A 22,500-nucleotide genomic window follows, 5' to 3' on the forward strand; every position below is an offset into this window, starting at 1 on the left:
TACTTTTTTTGGGGTTTTATACGTTTAGCACTTTACTGATTTCCCGAAACCTTACAAATTCCTGAAATCCTCTTAGAATCCAGATATTAGAGAGAGAGAGAGAGAGAGAGAGAGAGAGAGAGAGAGAGAGAGAGAGAGAGAGAGAGAGAGAGCCAGTATTGTGTTTTCGTATTTTTTCTTTTGTTTTTTTTTGCCATTTTCAATATATTATTTCACTAATTTTGAGAGAGAAGAGAGAGAGAGAGAGAGAGAGAGAGAGAGAGAGAGAGAGAGAGAGAGAGAGAGAGAGCGATCGAGCCAGTATCATGTATCTTTTTTTTTCTCTCTTTCGTTCTTTTGTCATTTTTCCTATAACATTCCGCTAATGATCCAGAATCCTATATTTCTTAAGATTCCTTCTAGTACAAAAATACTGATCTTCTAATTTATTTTTTCCATATATTCTACTTTTTATTATTTATTTTTAGCTTATATTTTCGTCATCGCAGATCTTACGACCACAGATCTGCATAGGATGACAGACTGCTTCTCAATGTACGCACCACGCTTATGCTGTCCTGTGTTGCTCTGTCCTGCCCTGCCTTGTGTCTGCCCTGGTCTGTGCTGCCCTGCGTCTCAATATGCGCCTGGCTTTATAATTTCACTGTTTCATATATTCTACTAATTATTACTCCTTTTTACCTTTATTTCTTCAGCATTCTACTAACTGATTTTAGGTCGTTAAGGTGGGACAGTGTTTCTTAAAGGGGGCAGCGAAGAAATGTATTGTTATGAGTGTTGCGAGAATCATGATCATTTGCAGCTATTTCCCATCATTATCTTCTTATTGCGTCATTGCTGCCCACGCGCTGTGTGACTTATGCTAAATGATTATTGCCTCTAATTTGCACGAAGCAATTGAGTCACGGAATAGAAGGAGTCATGATTTGGTGTGTTTTATCTTGTTTATTCTCTTAATTTTCTTTGCTTCGCCTTTTCTCAGTGAAGCTTTTAATTATTTGACTCATGTACGTGTTTTCAATATTTTTTTCCTTGTGGTACTTGGTTCAGATTTTCATAGTTTTCTTGAGTATTTAAATATTCTAAGGTGTATGTGTGTTAATTCTCCTTCTCTTTTTGTTTTGTTTTATCTTTTTTCTGTATTTTTTCATTATTTTCTCATATTCTTGTTTCTATTTCTTTAAGGTATGGGGTTCAGATTTTCTTAATTTTTTTAGGCAATTTAATTTTTTTAATGTGTATGTGTTTTAATCTTCCTCTTCCTTTCTTTATTTTATCTTTTTCAGTGTATCTTCTTATCATTTCTCTTTTCTTTTTTCCTTGGAGTACTTGGTTCAAATTTCCTCTAGTTTTCTTAGTCACTTTAATTTTCTAACGTGTATGTGTGTTAATCCTCCTCCTTTTTTTCAGTGTGTTTTTTTTTATCTTTGCTCTCCTGTACGTCCTTCCATTTTTTATCTTTGTGGTACTTGATTTAAATTTCCAAAGTTTCCTTAGGTACTTCAATTTTCTAACGTGTTTCTGTGTTAATCCTCCTCTTCCTCCTCCTTTTCTTGTGTATGTTATCTTTTTTTTTCAGTGTACCTTTTTATCATTTCTCTCTTCCATCTTTTTGTTTGTGGTACTTGGTTCAGATTTCCTTTAATTTCCCTAGTTTAATTTTCTAACGTGTCTGTGTTAATCCTCCTTCTCCTAAGCGTCAGTGTTGCAAGTCCTTTCATCTTGACGTTTCCGCTGAAGTGTACCTGTTCTTCGTGTTTCGAGTCTCTTTGCCTTCGACCGCCACATTGCGTACCTTTTTTCATATTACATTTAGCTGTGACTCCACGTGCCGCGCTCTTTTACTCTCTTACTCTCTCCGGGCCTTATTTGCTCTTCTTAGCTGCCCGCCTTACAACTTCTGCTCCCTCATGACTCCCCTCCTACTTCAGTAACTCTCACAAGCGTCCCCAGCACCCTTCCCACTGCTTTGTGTTCCCTCTCCCTCCCTCTCTCCTTCCTTTCTTCGTGCTTGCGTCCCCCCATCCCTTCTCATATTACTACGTCTCTCCTTTCTCCTCTTCTCTTCTCTTCTTTTATTCCTTTCATTCCTAACTCTCTCGGACATCTGGTTTCTTGTATCTTTTTCATGCAAGTTGATTTCTCTTAGTCTCTTTCTCCTATCTTCTCTCTCTTCTGTATTTCCTGTTCTATTTTCTATTCTTTTTTTTCTTTCTCATTGCTACGTTAGTTCTCTTTGTTTCTCTCTTCTCTTTCTCTTTTCCATCTCCTCCTCGTCACTTTGTACCTGTTTCCTCATACTCTTTTAGTGACTTTTAATTAAGTTAGCTAGTCTTGTCTATTCTGCTTTTATTTCTTTCTTTCTTTCTTTTATATCCTCATTCTTCTTGTATTTCTCGACTTTACGTGTTTTCCATAGTTCACCTTCCTTTTCCATCGCCCCGTTTTCCTTCCCCCATGTTCTATTGCCCCCCCTGGAGGACAATTTCCTGGAATAGATGTAACATATATGCGAACGTTTTGTTTATTAATCGGTCCATCACAAGTAAAACACACAAGGGAGGGGGGAGTATTGGGTCAGGAGGGCGGGAAAGGGTGGGTGTTCCAGTGGGAGGGAAGGAGTAGCCTTGGGTGGGTGGAATGTAGGGTTGGTGGTGGTGGTGGTGGTGGTGGGGATGGTGGTGGAAAGTGTACATGAAAAATTAATTGTGTTGAGTCTATGGCTCATGTTTGTTTTATTTTAGTACTCAAACGTTACTCTTTTCCTCTTCCTCTTCCTCCTCCTCCTCCTCCTCCTCCTCCTCCTCCTCCTCCTCCTCCTCCTCCTCCTCCTCCTCCTCCTCCTCCTCCTCCTCCTCCTCCTTCTTCTTCTCCTCCTCCTCCTCCTCCTCCTCCAAAGGTCTGCTGCTGTTTGGCTTACCTTTGTATTCCTCCTCCTCCTCCTCCTCCTCTTTCTCCTCCCAATTGTTTCCATGGTACGGTAAGTTTGAGGGAATGGTGGGTGGGGAGAAGCCTTCTGCTGTACTGTCTGGCTTCTCTGCTTGCCAGTTAGAAGTAGTCACCATTGAAAGGTAGAAATATGTATGTTGCTGTTTGACTTTCCTTTGTGTTCCTCCCCTTCCTCATACTTCTGTAACTACTACTACTACTACTACTACTACTACTACTACTACTACTACTACTACTACTACGTACACATATAGAACACTTATGACCAGCACACGTGTGGAATGCCGTGGCCGGGAAAGCGTTGGGATTTGTGGTGAAGTATGTGCAGCGAGTGTGCGCCACGCGGTGTGTGGCGGGCGTCAAGGTTGACAGAATTTGTTGTGTGTAACCACGCACAACCTTCCGTGACGTCAACTGCCGGCGTGTGGATGAAAGAGAGAGAAAGGGAGTGGGTGAGGGAGGGAGGGCGAGGGACTGGTTAAGAGGGTTGAGAGGGGAAGGGAAGGGAACACAGAAGGTGACAGAAGACAGAAAAATTTTATGAAACGTGTGGAAGTGTAAAAATGTAATATACTCGTCATACGTTTGTTATAAAGTCGCGGTGGACTGTCAAGTGTTCTTTTGAGTTCATGTTAAAGGTGCGGACGTAATAATATTCATCTTTAATAATATTTCTGTTTGAAAGCAATATTTACTTACGGTAAAAAATATTTACTTATATATACTGTGTGTGTGTGTGTGTGTGTGTGTGTGTGTGTGTGTGTGTGTGTGTGTGTGTGTGTGAATGTGTCTTTAATTATATAATTTTCAAGAAATTTTTTAATCGCCAAAATATTATTTTTTTCTTTCTTTTGGATCCGGACCATAGTTTAAGTAATAATAAGATATTGAGTCATGGAATTTGTATCTGAAAGTAGAGTGTTACAGTTTGGCGTGGCGGAGATGGTACCACGTCAAGATTACCATTGACTTTTGCATTTAGCGTGTGCCCTCAAACTTGAATTATGAGATGGCAGCGTCATAAAGCTGACATTCGAGGGACTCTCAGCACACCAGACCTTCCGTAAGGGTGAATGGATGAGGGAATGTTCAGCACACAAAGAATGAATGTTGAGCACACTGGGAATGAATGTGTTATGCATGTTATGCTTCTCCGCTATTGAACTTTGCCGCATCTGGCACTGACCCTTCACCCCCCATCCTCCCTCCACCTGCTGGACTGGTGGGCCGAGCAGTACACGCGGAGTAATGTGCGAGGCAAGCTGCGTTAATTGGCATGATGGAGGCGCCCTTTATCTCTCCCCGCCAGCAGGATATTGGCTGAATAACTTGCCACGAGGCTTAAAGGACTGGGAGACGAAGATGAATGCACTGGCCTTATGTACTTCACACCATTTAAATTTATATATGCACTGTTTTTCTACTGAGATAACTCCATTTTACACAATACCAGTGCATCATTGTACAGAGAGAACACAGAAGGAACACTGTAGACATGTGATCATAATACATTGGCTTGATACAATACAGTAAGTACAATGCAGTGTCATAAGAATGCACTACGTAGAATGGAAATGCAGTACAATAAAGACACAACAATATATCAATACACATACAGTACAATACACCAAATTAACACTAATGACACACACACGCACACACACACACACACACACACACACACACACACACACACACACACACACACACACTGAAAAGACAGATAATCAGACTAAAGAGAGAGAGAGAGAGAGAGAGAGAGAGAGAGAGAGAGAGAGAGAGAGAGTAATAAAAAAAACCCCTCAAAAATAAAACCGTATGTGGCTTCCCTACTGGACATTACACATAGTTTTTCCCCTTTTTTTCCTTTCTTCTTTCTAATTTTCCGCTTTTTTCCTCCTCCCGCGACACAAAGAGGCAGGTTATAGTTTCCGTCGGTAAATTACTCGTTTGCATTGACCGTCGCTGAAATGCAAATAGAGGCGGAGGTTCAGACACACATGATGAAAGAGCGAACAGAGAACGGAAGTGATGGCCGAGTATTCATGCCGTGAGATTGAAAGTATCCGATGCAAAATTGGTGAAAAGAGAGAGAGAGAGAGAGAGAGAGAGAGAGAGAGAGAGAGAGAGAGAGAGAGAGAGAAAAAGGAAAAAAAAGTGAATGAATAAAAGAATGAATCAACAAATATACTGCAAATGGGAGGGCAAATAAACGTGTGTGTGTGTGTGTGTGTGTGTGTGTGTGTGTGTGTGTGTGTGTGTGTTTAGGTGAGAGAGAGAGAGAGAGAGAGAGAGAGAGAGAGAGAGAGAGAGAGAGAGAGAGAGAGAGAGAGAGAGAACATGAATACTCTCAGATAAAACGGAAGAAATGTAAAGGAAAAAAAGAAAATATGCACCGTTGTGAGAAGTAAATCAACTTATGTAGAGAAAAAAAAACAGAAAAAAAACTAAAGAAACGAAGGAAAAAAGTCAAAGAAAGAAAGAAAGAGAAAAATAAACTCCAATAATTAATGAAAGAAAAAAAAAAATCGATATATTGGTGTTGCAGTTCCACTAAAGGCCACGTCCATGTCCCATACCTCCTCCCCCCTCCTCCCCATGCTCCCCTCTCCCCCTCCTACCCCTCCTCCAACCTGCTACTACCCCTCCTGTGTTTCTCCCTATTCCTTCCTTCCTTCACACTTCCTCCAGCTCCCCTCATTGGCTCCTCCTCCTTTACATCTTACCTCCCCTCCTTCCCCTCCTCCCCTCACTTCCCCCTCTCTAACCTCCCTTCTTCCCCTCTTTACCTAACCCTCCTCTACTTCTCCCTATCTCCTCCATCCTCAACATTTCCTCCAACTCCCCTCATTGACTCCTCTGCTCTCTTTCCCCTCTCACTCCCCGCACTTTCCCCCATCGACTCTCCCCCTCTAACCTCCCTACTTTCCCTCCTCACCTACCCTTCCTCTGCCTCTCCCTCCTTTCTCCCCCAACTCCCTCCAACCTCCCTTCACTTCCCCTCCTATGTTTCTTCTTACCCTCTCCCTCCCTCCTCCTTCTCCCATATACTTCCACTCGACTCCTCCTCCCTGGCGTTGCTGTGCCTCTTACGTCATCACGGAGGCCTGCCATTGGTTGCTCAAGACTCCCAGAAGCCCCGTGATTGGGTGTTACGCGCGTTAATGACGGACTGTCTTCTTTTCTTCGCGTTCTTGTTTTTTCCTCTCGTTAAGATCGTTTTTTTTGTTTCTGTTTTTTTATCTTGTTTGTTAGTGTTTTTTTCTTATTGGTTTCGTTTTCTTCCTCTTTTTTGTGTTCATTTCTTTAAAGTCGTTTTTTTTTCTTTCGTTTTTTTTTATTTTATTTGTTAGTGTTTTTTGTCTTTTTTTTTGTTTAATGATGTGTTTTGCTATCTACGGTTTTGTTTTGTTTTTTGTTCTCGTGTTTTTTTCTCTCGTGTTCTTCTTTCGTTGTTAGTTTTTATATTTATTCGTTATTTCTTATTTTTCTTCTTTTATCTACGCCAGTTTTTTTTCAGCAAGCTTTCTTTTTCTTCTTTTTCTCTTCCTTTTTCTTTTTTTCTTCTAAATTTCCTACGCTATTTTTTCTTTATTTCTTTATTCATGTAACTTTCCTGAATTTTTTTCTTTATTTGTTACTTCTTATTTTTCTTCTTTTATCTACGTCATTTTTCAGCAAGCTTTCTTTTTTCTTCTTTTTCTCTTCCTTTTTCTTTTTTTCTTCTAAATTTCCTACGCTATTTTTCTTTTCTGAGTTTTTCTTCTTTTTTCTTTATTCTTGTAACTTTCCTTCGCTTTTGAGTCTTTTTCCTTTTTTTTAATCATTTGTCTGTCCGTGTTTTTTTTAATGTTCTTCCTTTCTTTTCTTTGTCTTTTAATGCTAATTTTATCTTTCCTTTCTTTTTTCCTCTGTTCTTTCACCAGATTCAGTAATTACCATTTTTTCTGTTTCCTCTCTCTCTCTCTCTCTCTCTCTCTCTCTCTCTCTCTCTCTCTCTCTCTCTCTCTCTCTCTCTCTCTCTCTCTCTCTCTCTCTCTCTCTCTCTCTCTCTCTCTCTCTCTCTTTCCTGCAGTCTTTCTTTTCTCGCTTTTTCCAGTCTCCTCTTTCGCTATTTTTACTTTTCCGAACAGGAATCAGTAAGGCAAATATATATTCACACACACACACACACACACACACACACACACACACACACACACACACACACACACACACACACACACACACACACACACACTCTCTCTCACACACACACACACACACACACACACACACACACACACACACACACAAATTCACACACACACACACACACACACACACACACACACACACACACACACACACACACACACACACACACACACACACACACACACACACACACACACACACACACACACACACACACACACACACACACACACACACACACACACACACACACACACACACTCTCTCTCTCTCTCTCTCTCTCTCTCTCTCTCTCTCTCTCTCTCTCTCTCTCTCTCTCTCTCTCTCTCTCTCTCTATAAACCCACACACAAGTACAGTTTTGATATAATTATTAAAGCAAGAGGGAGAAAAAGAGAAAAAGGATAACCAGTATGATTTATTTTCTCACTTTCCTTCATCCCAATCTACATTACCACCTGCGAAGATCCACACACACACACACACACACACACACACACACACACACATCTCGATATACGCTTTTTTCTTCTTAAAAAAATAAAATCCGTGGAAGAAACTAAGTAACTTTATATTTTCCTTCATTTCAGCCTTATTGATATTCCATCCTTTTTTTTTTTTTGTTCTCAGTTCCTCGACTTTGCCTGATAAAAACACAGTATAGCAAGTGAAATAAAAGTGACTGCCCTTCCATTTCTTTCTTTTTTCCCCTCTTTTTTCTTTTCCTTTTTGTTCTGTTTCTTTCTACCTTTTCCTTTTTTTTCTTCTGTATTTTTCATCTTTTCTTTTTAATTCTCTTTTTTTTTTTCTTCTTACTTTTCCTTTCCTCTCCTTCTGTTCAATTACTTACGTGTTTCTTTCGTTTGTTTTTCGGTCTTTCGTTTATTCATTCATGCAATCATTCAATTCGTACTTTTTCCCTTTCACTCTTACCGAATTTTCATACTGAGTACCTTCGGAAAGAAAAAAAAAAAAAATAGTGCAAAAAAGTGCAGAGGGTTTTTAATATTGCCCACATCTCAGCCTCCCCGCAGAGCACCATTTCCAGGGCGATCAAAAAGCGTTTAATGCCCTTCCCTGAAACATGCAGCAGAGCAAAAGGCTTAAACTCCCCGCTGGGTGAGTATGGTTATATTTGCCTAATCGATTTGCGCCAAACTCAAAGGGAATACTTGAGTTGGGGCTGGGTGATTGGTACGTGTGTGTGTGTGTGTGTGTGTGTGTGTGTGTGTGTGAGGTTCGTTAGTGTTGGACAGGTCTTTCCTATCATTAATTCGGCTTAAAACGGACATTAATGGACATAAATGGACAGCTTTGATTCGTGGAGGTAAATAGTGTTTTTTGTGGCCGTGATTAATGGATGTGTTAATTGGTGTATTTACTTCCTTTTTTCCTTCTTTCCCTTCTCCTATTCTTCTTCTTCTTCTTCTTTTCTACTTTTTCGTTCTTCTCTTCATCCTTTCCTCCTCCTCGTCCCCCTCTTTTTACTCTATCATCATTCTTGTCTTCTTTCTTTCTCTACTTTTTATTGTTGTTCTCATCTTTTTTTTGTGTTCACCGTTTTCTCTTTTTCCTCATTTTCTTATCATCCTCTTCATCCTTTTCGTTCTTCTCCTCTTTTTCCTCCTCCTCCTCCTCCTCCTATTTTTCCTCCTCCTTCTCCTCCTCTTCGTCATCTGCATTGTTACTCTCTTCCTCGTCACTACCACCATCACCAGCATCACCACCACCACCACCACCAGCTGTACAAGTTATGCACAAACGTCCATACACCTACATTTAATCACCGGCAGGATACACACATCCATACATACACAACGAAGACGAAGCAGCCGTGCACGCAGTAATAACCGAACGAAACACACACACACATACACACACACACACACACACACAAACTTCAAACGAAACTCAGAGACTATTGAGAGAGAGAGAGAGAGAGAGAGAGAGAGAGAGAGAGAGAGAGAGAGAGAGAGAGAGAGAACAATTAAATAACCCACATGGAAGCCATAGTACATTAATTCTATACACCACGAGTGAATGCCACAAATAAAGGCCCTGTGGCGGAAGTTGAATACCACTGAACACCACAATTACCATCTTAACCAACTCAATCAGCGTTCCTGGTACTCTTAACTTCACCAAAAAACACAATTAGGAGTTCCAAAAGTTGCCTCGTTCTCCTCCTCTTTCCTCCTTTTACCAACACTCATCCTCGCCACTACAAAACCTGCACGGACTCGGAAGACAGTAAAGGCGAACATATTTTTTTGCACAGGTGTACCAGAAAACAAATACTTTCCACCAGGTAAGACAGTTTTTTTTGTGTTTTTTCAGGTATTTATTCCACCAGGTAATGTTGATTTTTGGTGTTTTTAGGTATTTTTTATTCCGTCAGGTAATGTAGATTTTTTTTTAGTGTTTTTCAGGTATTTATTTCACCTGGTAATGTAGATTTTTTGGGGTGTATTTTAGGTATTTATTCGTTCAGGTAATGTTGATTTTTGGGCATTTTTAGGTATTTTTTATTCCTTCAGGTAATGTAGATTTCTTTTGGCGTTTTTAGGTATTTATTCCTTCAGGTAATGTAGATTTTTTGGGGGGATGGTTTTTAGGTATTTTTATTCCGCCAGGTATGGAAGTCGGTGGAAGGTAAATTGGTATACAGGTAAACTCTTCAGGTATCGTGTTAATTAGTGGTGTATTTAATTATATAGTCGTGATTTGAAGTGCGGTGAATTTCTGCGTTGTATTTTTCATGTTATTCGCTTTTTCTTGCTCGTAAATCCTCTTATCTGTTGTTTCTGAAATTTTAAGAAAGTTTAGGAGCAGAAGAGGAAATGAAACAACCACCACAATTAACCATTTAACCACAACAACAGCCACAACAACAACAAAAACAACAAAAGCATTACCCTCTTTTCCTATCCTTTCCTTATCTTTTCTTTACTCAGTGTCCTTTTAAGACTTACGGAAAACAAGTGAAATAAGAGTAAAAGGCTTTCATTCTCTTAGTGTTATTCATTTTCTCTTCATCGTAATTCCTCTAATCTGTTGTTTCTGGATTTTTTAAGGAAGTTTACCAGCAGAAGAGATTTAAGACTTAAGGAAAGGAAAAAAGTAAGAGAATAAGGTTTTCTGTCTCTCTGTATCTGTGTTCGTCTGTTTCTCTCTCTGTTTCTTCATGTTTCTGGTTTTTCGATTTTATGTCTATGTCTCTCTCTCTCTCTCTCTCTCTCTCTCTCTCTCTCTCTCTCTCTCTCTCTCTCTCTCTCTCTCTCTCTCTCTCTCTCTCTCTCTCTCTCTCTCTCTCTCTCTCTCTCTCTCTCTCTCTCTCCCCCCCTCCCTCCCCACCTTCCCACGGCTACGTATCAATATCAGTCGTATCCAGGCAGGGTTCACGATGTGGCAGGTGCGCGGGTATAGGTGAGTGTGTGTGTGTGTGTGTGTGTGTGTGTGTGTCAGTTGACCAGGTACGCATTCACCTAATTAAAATCACTTTGCTGCTACACGATCGTCAAATATAATTACGAGACTAATTATCGCATATCAGTTATTTCGAATCGTCATATGTACAAGTCCAGTTAATCACTAATTTGTTGCGACCAGGCATTGTATAAATAGTGTTGCAGAGCTGAATTGAATCGAGCAGGGAGCGAGTGTGAGTGGGAGGGAGGGAGGGGAGGGAAGGGAAGGGGGAGGGATGGAGGAGGAAAGGGAGAAGACGAGGAAAAGATTGGAGGGAGGCAGGGATGGAGGAGGAGAGAGAAGAGAAGGAAAAAGACTGGAGGGAGGGAGGGAGGGAGGAAAAGAAGAAGGGAAGGAGGGATGGAGGAGGAAAGGGAGAAGACGAGGAAAAGATTGGAGGGAGGCAGGGATGGAGGAGGAGAGAGAAGAGGAGGAAAAGAGTGGAGGGATGGAGGGAGGAAGGGATAGAGGAGGAAAGGGAGAAGAGGAGGAAAAAGACTGGAGGGAGGGATGGAGGAAGGGAGGAGGAGGGAGAAGAGAAGAAAAAGACTGGAAATAGAGAAAGAAAAGATGGAAATATGAGAGAGAGAGAGAGAGAGAGAGAGAGAGAGAGAGAGAGAGAGAGAGAGAGAGAGAGAGACATTTCTTGCTCTGAAGGACAGGACGGAAGCAAAAAGAAAGGAAGAAGAAAGGAAGGAAGGAAGAAAGGAACGAAGGAAGAAAAGAAAGGAAAAGTGGACTCAAGATTGGAGATAGGGGAGAATGATTAACTTCGAAAATGAAGTGACAGATAAAAGAAAGGAAGATAAAGGAAGAGAGAAAGAAAACTAAGAGACAAGTTTAAGGACGAAAGAGAAGAATGGGAAAATGAAGGAAAGAGAAAAAGAAGGAGAGAGAAAGGACGGAAGGAAGGATTAGGGAAGAAAGAGAAGAAATAAAGGAAAGACTGAGAGAAAGAATTAGCGAGAAAAAAGAGGAAAATGAAGGAAAAGAGAGAAGGAAAGGAAGGATTGAAGATTTAATGAAGAAGAAAGAGAAAACGAAGAAAAGAGATTTAGTGAAGAAAAAATAATAATAATTAATCCCTTGAGTACCATGACGCGTTTCCATATTCATTCTGCTTCCTATTTGGTGATTTTATACAGCTTCAGATACTCATGTGGGGGATTAGAATAGTGAAGACTGTGACTATTAATTTTCAGACCCTTCTTAATGTCAATAAAATGGTCTAATCGTACACAAATCTGAAGGTAAAAATGTGTCCCAGTACTGAAGGGGTTAAGGAAACAGAAAGGACGAAAGGAAAGAAAGGAAGGAAGGAAGGAAGGAAGGAAGGTTTAGGGATGAAGGAGAGGACGTTTTAGAGAGGGAAGGAAGGGGTTATGAAGTGGGTGGAGAAGGGAGGGGTGGGGGGATCGGTTGGATGAATTTTCGGGTGAGGCAGGAAGATCAAAGGTTTCATTCGTGTGTTCGTAATGAAGCACCAACAGCTGACTGCTCAAAAAGGCTCAGTTTGTCTGTTTATGTTATGAGAGGGGAAGGGAGGACAGGCGAGGGGAAGGCTGGAGTGCACGTGAGGGTAGTTAATATTTCCTTTTAGTCTCTCTCTCTCTCTCTCTCTCTCTCTCTCTCTCTCTCTCTCTCTCTCTCTCTCTCTCTCTCTCTCTCTCTCTCTCTCTCTCTCTCTCTCTCTCTCTCTCTCTCTCGTATGTATGAATAACATGCTACATTCATTCATTCTTTTTTTAGTTTTACTGTGTGTGTGTGTGTGTGTGTGTGTGTGTGTGTGTGTGTGTGTGTGTGTGTGTGTGTGTGTGTGTGTGTGTGTGTGTGTGTGTGTGTGTGTGTGTGTGTGTGTGTTAGTAGTGGTGGTGGTATGAAATGGATATCACATGTTTCTCTCTCTCTCTCTCTCTCTCTCTCTCTCTCTCTCTCTCTCTCTCTCTCTCTCTCTCTCTCTCTCTCTCTCTCTCTCTCTCTCTCTCTCTCTCATTTACCATCAATAGTTCAATTTTCCACTCGCCTTCCCCTCGGCCATTGTCTTCCCTCAACACCTTGTGATCCCCAACACCCCCACCAGCATCCTCATTGCCTCCCCACCTCCCCTCACCCATTACTGGACCATCACCTTACTCAACCACCCCATTACTTCCTTCCTCCGCTCCCCACAATACTATTACGTCCCCACCCCATTGCCTCTCCTGTCTTCACCCCAAACTCGTTCCCTCATTTCCTCCAAGCCATAATATTGTCTTTCTGAACCTCCTCTCCTTTCCTCTCCTCTCCTTTCCTTCCAAATCTGTTAACTAACCTAACCTAACCTAACCTAACTTAACTTACTCTAACCTAACCTAACCAACCTAACCTAACTTGATCTAACCTAACCTAACCTTACCTAACCTAACCTAAACTATCTTAACCTAACCTAACCTAAACTATCTTAACCTAACCTAACCTAAACTATCTTAACCTAACCTAACCTAACCTAACCTAACCTAACCTAACCCAACCTAACCCAACCTAGCTTAACCTAACCTAACTTAACCTAAACAAACCTAACCTAACTTTTAATTTCTACTTCTGACGTAACTTATAACGTAACTTAACCTAACCTAACCTAACCTAACCTAACCTAACCTAACCTAACCTAACCTAACCTAACCTAACCTAACCTAACCTAACCTAACCTAACCTAACCTAACCTCACCTCACCTCACCTCACCTAACCTAACCTAACCTCACTTCACCTCACCTAACCTAACCTAACCTAACCTAACCTCACCTAACCTAACCTAACCTAACCTAACCTCACCTCACCTCACCTAACCTAACCTAATCTAACCTAACCTAACCTAACCTAACCTAACCTCACTTCACCTAACCTCACCTCACCTAACCTAACCTAACCTAACCTCACCTAACCTCACCTCACCTCACCTAACCTAACTTAACCTAACCTAACCTCACTTCACCTCACCTCACTTAACCTAACCTCACCTCACCTCACCTCACCTCACCTCACCTAACCTAACTAACTCCTCATTTGACTCTTTCACTTACCACATTTCTCCTCATTACCTTCCCTAATCCCCTTATCTCCTTCCCCTTTATATACTTTATCATCACGTGTCCTCCCCCTTCACTTCATTGGCTTGTCTTTATCTCTCCCCCATTCCTTCTTGTGTTTCTCTATCTCCATTTTTCTCTCTTAACTGTATTTGTTTCAGTTTTCCCCTCACTCCCTTCCGCTTCCATCCCGATCATCACCTTCACTCTCCCCTCACTTGTACGTCCTCTCTCTCTCTCTCTCTCTCTCTCTCTCTCTCTCTCTCTCTCTCTCTCTCTCTCTCTCTCTCTCTCTCTCTCTCTCTCTCTCTCTCTCTCTCTCTCTTTCCATGTTACTTGGCACTTCACTCTTTTCAGAGTTTTCTACTTCAAATATCCGGTATACACACACACACACACACACACACACACACACACACACACACACACACACACACACACACACACACACACACACACACACACACACACACACACTCTCTCTCTCTCTCTCTCTCTCTCTCTCTCTCTCTCTCTCTCTCTCTACACCCCATTAACTTCACATAAATTCACCTTTTCCTCCTCTCATTCCCTGTTTTTTTATCAGTTCTCCTTTACTCCTATTCACTTCCACATCTTGCTCCACTTCTCCACCACATCACGCTCCCTCAACCCGTCACCTGCTTATCCTCACGTCTCTCCTCCTTTAGTACCTCTCCTTAACCTACTTTCCCTCCTCTCTTTACAGCTACTCTCATTTTTCTACCTTGGAAAAAACTCTATAAAATCTTCCCGCCTCTTCCATTTTCTCTCGTCTCCGTTGAGTCTTGGCCATTCAAAACCCTTACATTACTCCAGGGCGTCTCTCGCTCCTCTATAGTCCTGCTGGCTCGTTGTATAATGCCTTGGTCGTGGTCTGAGGGGTACTGGTTCGATCTTGGGTTAAGTTTGGCTCGTATTCTGAAACATTGCTCCCTCTCATCATCACTATCTCGAAGGTTATAGCTGAAGATACTCGTGTTTTTAACCCCTTCAGTACCATGACGTGTTTTCAGTTTCATTCTGCTTACTATTTGGTGGTTTTATACAGGTTTGGAAACTCGTGTGGGGGAGTGAAATAGTGAAGACTCTTACCATTAATCTTCTGACCTCCATAGACCCTTCCTAATGTAAATAAAATCGTCTAATCGTACCCAAAACTTATAGTAAAAAATGCCTCTCAGCACTGAAGTGGTTAAGGGTGTTTTTATGGTCCTGGTGATAGATTAACAAGATTTCTAGTTTATTACAAGGAAAAACTGTCTTGAAAATCCAGCTAGTCGTCTCTTGGGACTTGATAACTTGTCGCGGTGAGAGAGCAAGGCGTCGAAGCGTCCAGAATAAATACTTCAGGTCTATAACTGTGGGTTTACTGACAAGAGAGCAAGGCGTTTCTGAATTCTGGCGAAGGTTGTGTCGTGGTAGGAGAACCAGTGGTGTTGTGTAGTTTGTGGCATGTTGTGTTCTAATAAGGATAGCACGAAAGGTGACGGGTTTAAGTTTCTGAAGGTCTTAAAGAGATAGGACGAAATGTAATGCAATGTGTGATAAGGTTGGTTTTAGAAGATGTTATGTATTGGTTGGTTGTCCGATACGGTGACAGATGAGTGGGATATGTTTTGCTTTGGTGGTGTGAGAGGTTAGAGATGTAAAAAATTGTAAGGGATTTAATTAGTATGATAAGGTTGGGTTTTAATGAATAAGGTTGATGAATGTACTAAAATAAGGAGACGTGTGGCTTTTAATGCCTCAACTTCACCATTAATTTTCATACATCATCTTGTGCTTTTTTTTTTTCCTTCTTGCTTCCAACTTATTTTTCATTACTTTCTTTGTCTCAGATACTTCAATATAAGTTTAAACATTAACTTTCATACAGTTTCTCAATCTTACACTTCCCTGAATCATCCTGTCTCACTTTCAATTTGCTTTTAATTCTTTGTTGACATTTATTCTTTTCTTTTGTATTATTCTTCACTTTCCACTTGCTTTTCAATCCTTTCTTTACATCTATACTCCTTCTGTTTATTCTGCTTCACTTTTCACTTTCTTTTCAGTCCTTTCTTTACATCTTTACTTTTCCTATTTATTTTGCCTCACAACTTTCTTCTCAATCCTTTTCTCTACATCTATACTTCTCCTATTTATTCTGTCTCACTTACAACTTCCTTTTTAACCCTTCCATACATCAATCCTTTCCTTTTTCATCCTGTCTCACGTTCAACTAACTTTTCAATCCTCTCACATTTAACCCCTTTTCCAATTCTTCCTTTATGGTCGTGTTTCCATGTTGTCGCGGCGCCGTAACCCAATCAATACCCGTCACTCCTGCAGGGTCTGTGTACCGGGCCTGGGCCAGTGACGGGGACCTGGGGCTGACGTGTCCACTGGGGGGCGAACAGGTGACCCGGTGTCCCTGCGCGACCGTCACCTACCAGCTGTTTGCGGCGCCCGGGGACCATCGCTTCGCCCTTCACCATACGACGGGCGTGCTGTCTAGGAATCTTAGCGGGGCAGCTCTCACGCCAGGCCAGTCCTACACCTACAAACTCATGGTGCAGAGTGAGTGTTTGTTTTGTTTGTGTTTGTGTGTTTGTGTTTGTCTAATTTGTGGTTTGTGGTGTTTTTATTCTATTTTTTTCGTGTGTGTGTTGCTGTATTTGTGTGTTTCTTAATATTTTTTTTGTGTTTTCTGTAATTGGTGTTTTTTCTTCTTCCAGTTCTTGTTTTTGTTTTGTGTTTGTGTTTGTGTAATTTGGGGTTTGTGGTGTTTTTATTCTTCAATTTTTTTTTCGTGTGTTTTGCTGCTTTTGTGTTTCGATTTTTTTTGTGTTTTCTTTTATTGTGTTCTTCGTTCTCCTTTTCCTGTTTGCTTTTTTCTTCCTTGGTTTCATTTTTTTTTTAGTTTCTTTCAGTTTTTCTTCTTTCTCTTATCCTTTCTTTCAGTCGTCTCATCATGTTTTATTGCCTTGGTTTCTTTCTTTCTTTCTTTCTTTTTTCATTGCTTCGTTTTTACTTTTTTTTTTCCTTAATGTACACAGTGTAATTTATGAACGTACTTTGTTTCACTTCTCTCTCTCTCTCTCTCTCTCTCTCTCTCTCTCTCTCTCTCTCTCTCTCTCTCTCTCTCTCTCTCTCTCTCTCTCTCTCTCTCTCTCTCTCTCTCTCTCTCTCTCTCTCTCTCTCTCTCTCGCTTGTTTATCTCCTCTTGTTTATTGCCATGTAAAAAAAAAGAAACTAGTTATTTTTATTATTATTATTATTATTATTATTATTATTATTATTATTATTATTATTTTAGCTGCCCTTTGTATGTAATTCTCTTTATGGTGCTCGTTGTCTCAAATCACCACCTCCTCCTCCTCCTCTCCTCCTCTTCCTCTCCCTCCTCCTCTCCCTCTTCCTCTTCCTCTTCCTCTTCCTCCTTCTCTTCCTCCTTCTCTTCCTCCTCCTCTTCCTTTACACCTACACAAACAATGAAGCTCAAATTTATTGGTGTGTATCTAATTAGAATCTCGACTAGGTATTAATGTCACCTCCTCTCACCTCTCTCTCTCTCTCTCTCTCTCTCTCTCTCTCTCTCTCTCTCTCTCTCTCTCTCTCTCTCTCTCTCTCTCTCTCTCTCTCTCTCTCTCACTATACAGTCAATATTTTTAGCGTCACAACAACTTAACTCGCGTTGCCTGGTGCCTCCTCGCTTCTCACCATTGATTACCGCAACTCGCTCCTCCTCACCAGTCCTCACCAGTCCTCACCAATCTTTATTACTGTCTGACGCGGCCTTGCACTTTCCTAATCCCTCCGTGGCCCTGATCCCTTTGTCTCGTTCCTTCGTTCTATATTACCATTGCCTTCTCCTTGAAATTGCTTACATGTTATTCCTCTACGTGGTTATTGGTGTGTTATCGTTGTCTTCCCTTATCATCTACCTGTCTGCCGTGGTTGTTTGCGCTTTGCTTCTGTCTTTTTTTTTTCATGTTTTCGTATTTGTTTTTGTGTCCTGATCGTCTTTTTGTCTCTGTCTGTTTGGTTTCTCCGTCAGCTTCTCTCTGGTTACCTACAAGTCATGGCTGCTTTCCTTTGTTACTCTCGGCCCGCAGATAACTCCTCCCTGCTCGGCTTTCCAGTTTTGTTGGTTATTAATTGTCCCTTTGCGTGCTTGGTGCTCCTGCTTGCATCTGTTTTGTACCCTTGCTGTTATTGCCTGCTTTACCGGACCTGCTTTTCCTGCCAGCCTACTTGTGCCCCGTGACGGCCTGCACTCCTCATTACTCCCTGCCTGCCTCGCCTGCCTGCTTAGCCTGTGTCCTCACCAGTGCTTGAGTAACCAGCCCTGCCATCCCTTCCTTTGCCGAACCTGCACTTCTGCCTACCTGCTAGTGCTCCATGATTGCCTGTACCTCTAACTGGCCCCTTCCTGCCTCGCCTACCTGCCTAGCCCCCTATACATCTTCAATGCTGGCTTACTCACACCCTGCATTCCCTGCCGTGCCTTGGTGTGCCAGCCGCTCACTGCTCCTCGTTCCCCAGGCCTGCCCAAACGAGGGAGGATCCAGGACCTGCAGTACGACATCCTGGATCTGAGGATTTACGTCAGCCCGGACTACGTCACCATCACCCCGTGGACATGACCCTCGCCCGGGGGCCCGCGTCACCCGGCCCTCGCCCTCCACGGACTCCTCTGAGGCGCACACCGCACCAACGCAGACCTGACGCCGCCTCTACATTCTCTGCGTCACCCTGGACTGTGTTAGCGTTGGGGAGTCCTGCAGGAGGATTTCTGGGTCTTGATTCTCTCTTGAGACCTGCAGGGCCGCGAAGTCCTCCTCACGGCGCCCTAAAACCTTTTGTTTGTCTTTACTCAGCACCGTCAAAGCTCATTCATTCTCCATGTCCTTGTGTTCCAACAAAGTCGTTAGTCCCAAGAGCTTCTTCAGCTCACCTCACGGCACCCAAGGGCGTCACCATCCTCCCTACCTCCCCCCCCACGTACCGCAGGCGATTTTCCAGTCACAAGATGAGCGGCTGGTTTCCTGACGCCCCTGGAGGCACCGCGGCGGGGAGGCGGTGAGAGAGGCGGCGTCTGTCAAGGAATGAGGGGACGAAGAGCAATTCAATCAACCAGGATTAAGATTCCCTTTCTTGCTCCTCTCATAATTGACGTCTACTCCTTTCCTATTCCATCGTCCTTTTCCTTCTTCCTTCTTCGTCTTCCTTCGTCCCCACCTCCTGTACTCCTTCTGTCCTCCACCTCCTGTCTTCCACCTTCTTTCCTCCACCTCCTGTCCTTCTCCTCCTTTCCTCCACCTTCTGTCCTTCTCCTCCTATCCTCCACCTCCTGTCCGCTGGTGTTAACAAAGACCGGTGTGGCGGCGTGTTTTCCAGGAAGCCACAGTGACCGGCGGCGCCACTGAGGTTCCTTGTCCACGTGATTGTGAGAGTCGCGCCATCAGGGCATTGCGTGTCCATGTGGCCTCGCTACGTGACCTGAGTTCGTGTCGTGATACATTCAGTCTATCCTCCCTCCTTCCTTCCCTCCCTACTTTGAGCTCTGGTTCTTCCTCCCCCTTCTCTTTCCTCCGTCTCGCCCCAGTTCATCTTATCTTCTCCCTCTTATCTCCTTCCTCCCTTTTTCTACCCTGGTTCGTCGTACTCTGTGTGTCCTCCTCCTCCTCCTCCTCCTCCTCCTCCTCCTCCTCCTCCTCCTCCTCCTCCTCCTCCTCCTCCTCCTCCTCCTCCTCCTCCTCCTCCTTCTCCTCCTCCTCCTCCTCCTCCTCCTTCTTCTCCTTCTCGTCTTCCCTCCTTCACCTTTCTTTTCATTCCGTCTCGCCCCAGTTCATCTTGTCTCTCCTTCTCTCCACATTCCTTCCACCCTTGTCCGTTTTGCTTTGTGTCTTCCACCTTCTCCTTCTTGTTTTCCTCTTTTTCTTTTCTTCCTCACCTCTCTCACTATCTTGTCTCCTCTTTCCTCTTCAAACTCCTTTTCCCGATTGCCTCCCTTTACCCTTTTCCTCTTCACCTTTTGCTTCTTGCTCTTCCTCTTTCACAGACCCTCAACACCCCCCCACCCTACCTTTAACCCTTTCTTCCCGAACACCCATGTGCATAAAGTCTGTCTGAGGTCAATGTTGCGTGTTGAGGTCTGCGTCATTATCGAGCCTTCGTGATAAGTCTGGCGTGCGTGGAGCTGGAGCTGGAGCTGGCCTGGTCTGCCTTGGTCTGCCATGGTGTGGTGTGATAGCGGCTTGGTCTGATGCGTCGCTACTCTGCCTCTTGGAAAATGACTTGGCGTTGGCTGGACGGCGCGAATCTGGGCTCAGTGATAGGGAGGGAGGCGAATTGCTGGGAACTTGTGTGTCGGGAGTGCTGGTGGCTCTGGCGGGCGTGAGGACGGCCCATCCCGCTCCGCCAACTTGCCTCTGAGTGATAGGAGGCCGTTTATCTAGCAAGTTCCGTGCAGACTGGCCTGGCTGTGTTGCGAAGTTGAGATGACACAAGACTCTTTGATCCTCGATTCCGGGTGGAGATGTAGAAATGGAGGGACGGGAGGAAGATGGTAGGATAAGAGAGAGAGAGAGAGAGAGAGAGAGAGAGAGAGAGAGAGAGAGAGAGAGAGAGAGAGAGAGAGAGAGAGAGAAGCAGATAGGTAGGAGAAATTCTGATACCAATATAGAAAGACAGAACAAGAGAAAAAAAAATTGATCCCAGAAATACAGAGACAAACGGACGCAGAAACCAAGAAAAAATATACAAAAAACAAACAAAAAAAAAAAAAGACGAAAACCAACAAGATACACACAAACACACTCACAAAGAAAAAAACAAAAACACGCACACATACAAAACGCCCCAAAATAACCAGGTCGACAAACAAACACAAGGGAATAAACAAGAGAAGAGAAAGTAGGTTAGGCGTGATTGACTAAGAGAGAGAGAGAGAGAGAGAGAGAGAGAGAGAGAGAGAGAGAGTAGAGAGAGTAAACGTCCTCTTGTCTTTTATTGGGACGCTTCTCTTACTTACCCCAGCTGTTTGTTATTCATGCCTCCTCATTCCTCGCTGTTTATGGGATGCTCGGGGTATCGTTTTGGAGGCGATTCATTCCCATCTTTTAGGCTCCACGCCCCGCCCAATCCCGCGCCCAGGCTGCCTCACATCCCGCTTGCACCTCAACACACTGTACAAATTGAGTTGCCGCGTGTACGATGCGCGCAAGCCGTGGCGGTGCAAGGAAATAGCCGGTCCGTGAGGCTTCTTGGGAAGGAGTGGCGGTGACGGGACGCGCCCTGTTTGAGAATGGTGTTAATTAGTGAGTGGCGTGCGTGGCGTGAGTGGGTCGGGTTGGTGCGTAGATCGGAGTCCTCAGGGGAAGTGTTATTGCGCGTGGACGTGTGTCGTGCGCCAAATGTCTTGTTTACCAGGGAAGCATGATGAGAGAGCGTGATACGAATCTTTTTTATGGCGTTGTTTTTTAAAAGTTTTGCTCGGGTGTAATTTGCAGGAAAGTAAACATGCATGTGTTTGTGTGCGTGTGTGCTGAAGACTTGTGTGTGGCTCTGCGTGCGCGACAGACGCCTCATAAATGTGAAACTAGTTTGACGTTTGTGTCGGCAAGAGACTTCCAGCCTGACAGCCAGCCAGTGACCCAGACAGCCAAGCTTCAACCAGCTAGTCAGCCAGCTAATGAATCAGTTAGCCAGCCAACCAGCCAGCCAGCTAGCCAGCCAGCTAGCCAGCCAGCCAGCCAGCCAGCCAGCCAGCCAGCCAGCCAGCCAGCCAGCCAGCCAGCCAGCCTTTAGCCAGCCAGACAAAACAAACAGACAGACCTCAGTACCTAAACAAACATATCATTAGTCTTGCCATGTCGCGTACGGCGAGGCAAAGGAGGCTCGGTGCCTCACGTCAACCAGGACCCGCCGCTGAGACATTGATGTCTCGGCGCCTCGTGTTCCGCGAGGAGTCATGGCTGGACTGGTTATTTATCTCACCCCGACACACCCACACGTGTTTCTCTGTGTACGTTATCTTGTGGTGACGCATCGACTTTTTCTTCGGTACTAGGACGTAGGAAATGAAGGTTAGTGTTGATATTTTTAGTACATATCACTGACCTCTCCGTGGGGGTCTTGTGGGACCTCCGAGGACCTGGTGAGGTAAGGACGTGTAGAATATTACTGGTCACACTTTTGTCATCCTTGCCTTGCCGTAGTGCGCAGGGCGAGGGCGGTGTTGTAGCGACAGCCAGTGTTGTACCCGGTGTTGTAGAGAAATAAACTTGATAGTTCAAACTGACCTTTTATCACTCAACCCTCACCCTTTTTTACCTGTCCGGCGCACTCCTCGCCTCACCTTTCCTTCAGCCGAGCCATGAACCCTCACCCCAGCCGTTCATCACGCTCACCCTCACCCTTCCAAGTACACTCACTTAACCCTCGCGAGACCATTCATCTCACCCCTGACTCGCCCCAAACCACATCTCACTCACTCCTCCCTATCATGCTGTCGTCATCCGCTCCCCTTCCCTCCTGTCCTCATTTGCCGCGTGTTATTGTGCGTGGCCCTAGACGGAGAAGTTTTGCTTGCCTTGGTGGTTACTCGTGGCTTGAGAGTCTGAGAGAAGAGAACGCTGCGACGATATGGTGTTGGCGGGCAGTGGACGTGGGAAGGAGTAGCAGGGAGGCAGGCATGGAGGGGACCAGGCGAGGATGCAAGCACAGTGTATGATGAGACTGGTGCTTGTAGTGCTTGTATGACCTTCACGCGTATGAGAGGCTGGTGGAAAAATAATGAAGAGGACGCTGCATC

At 43.7% G+C, this 22,500-nt stretch overlaps 1 protein-coding gene across 5 annotated transcripts in view; it reads left to right on the forward strand.

Moving 5' to 3' along the window:
• Positions 1–21,983, forward strand: part of LOC123513171 — an 87,287-nt gene extending 65,304 nt beyond the window's left edge. For all 5 annotated transcript variants that reach the window (XM_045270111.1, XM_045270113.1, XM_045270112.1 and 2 more), the window contains 2 exons: positions 16,032–16,259; positions 18,228–21,983. In XM_045270111.1, the coding sequence (XP_045126046.1) occupies positions 16,032–16,259; positions 18,228–18,328 (329 nt within the window). In that variant the 3' untranslated portion in view covers positions 18,329–21,983. The remainder of the gene's footprint in view (positions 1–16,031; positions 16,260–18,227) is intronic.
• Positions 21,984–22,500: the final 517 nt, after the last annotated feature.

The sequence above is a fragment of the Portunus trituberculatus genome, chromosome 35 (genome assembly GCF_017591435.1).
Source record: "Portunus trituberculatus isolate SZX2019 chromosome 35, ASM1759143v1, whole genome shotgun sequence".
Classification (NCBI taxonomy): domain Eukaryota; kingdom Metazoa; phylum Arthropoda; class Malacostraca; order Decapoda; family Portunidae; genus Portunus; species Portunus trituberculatus.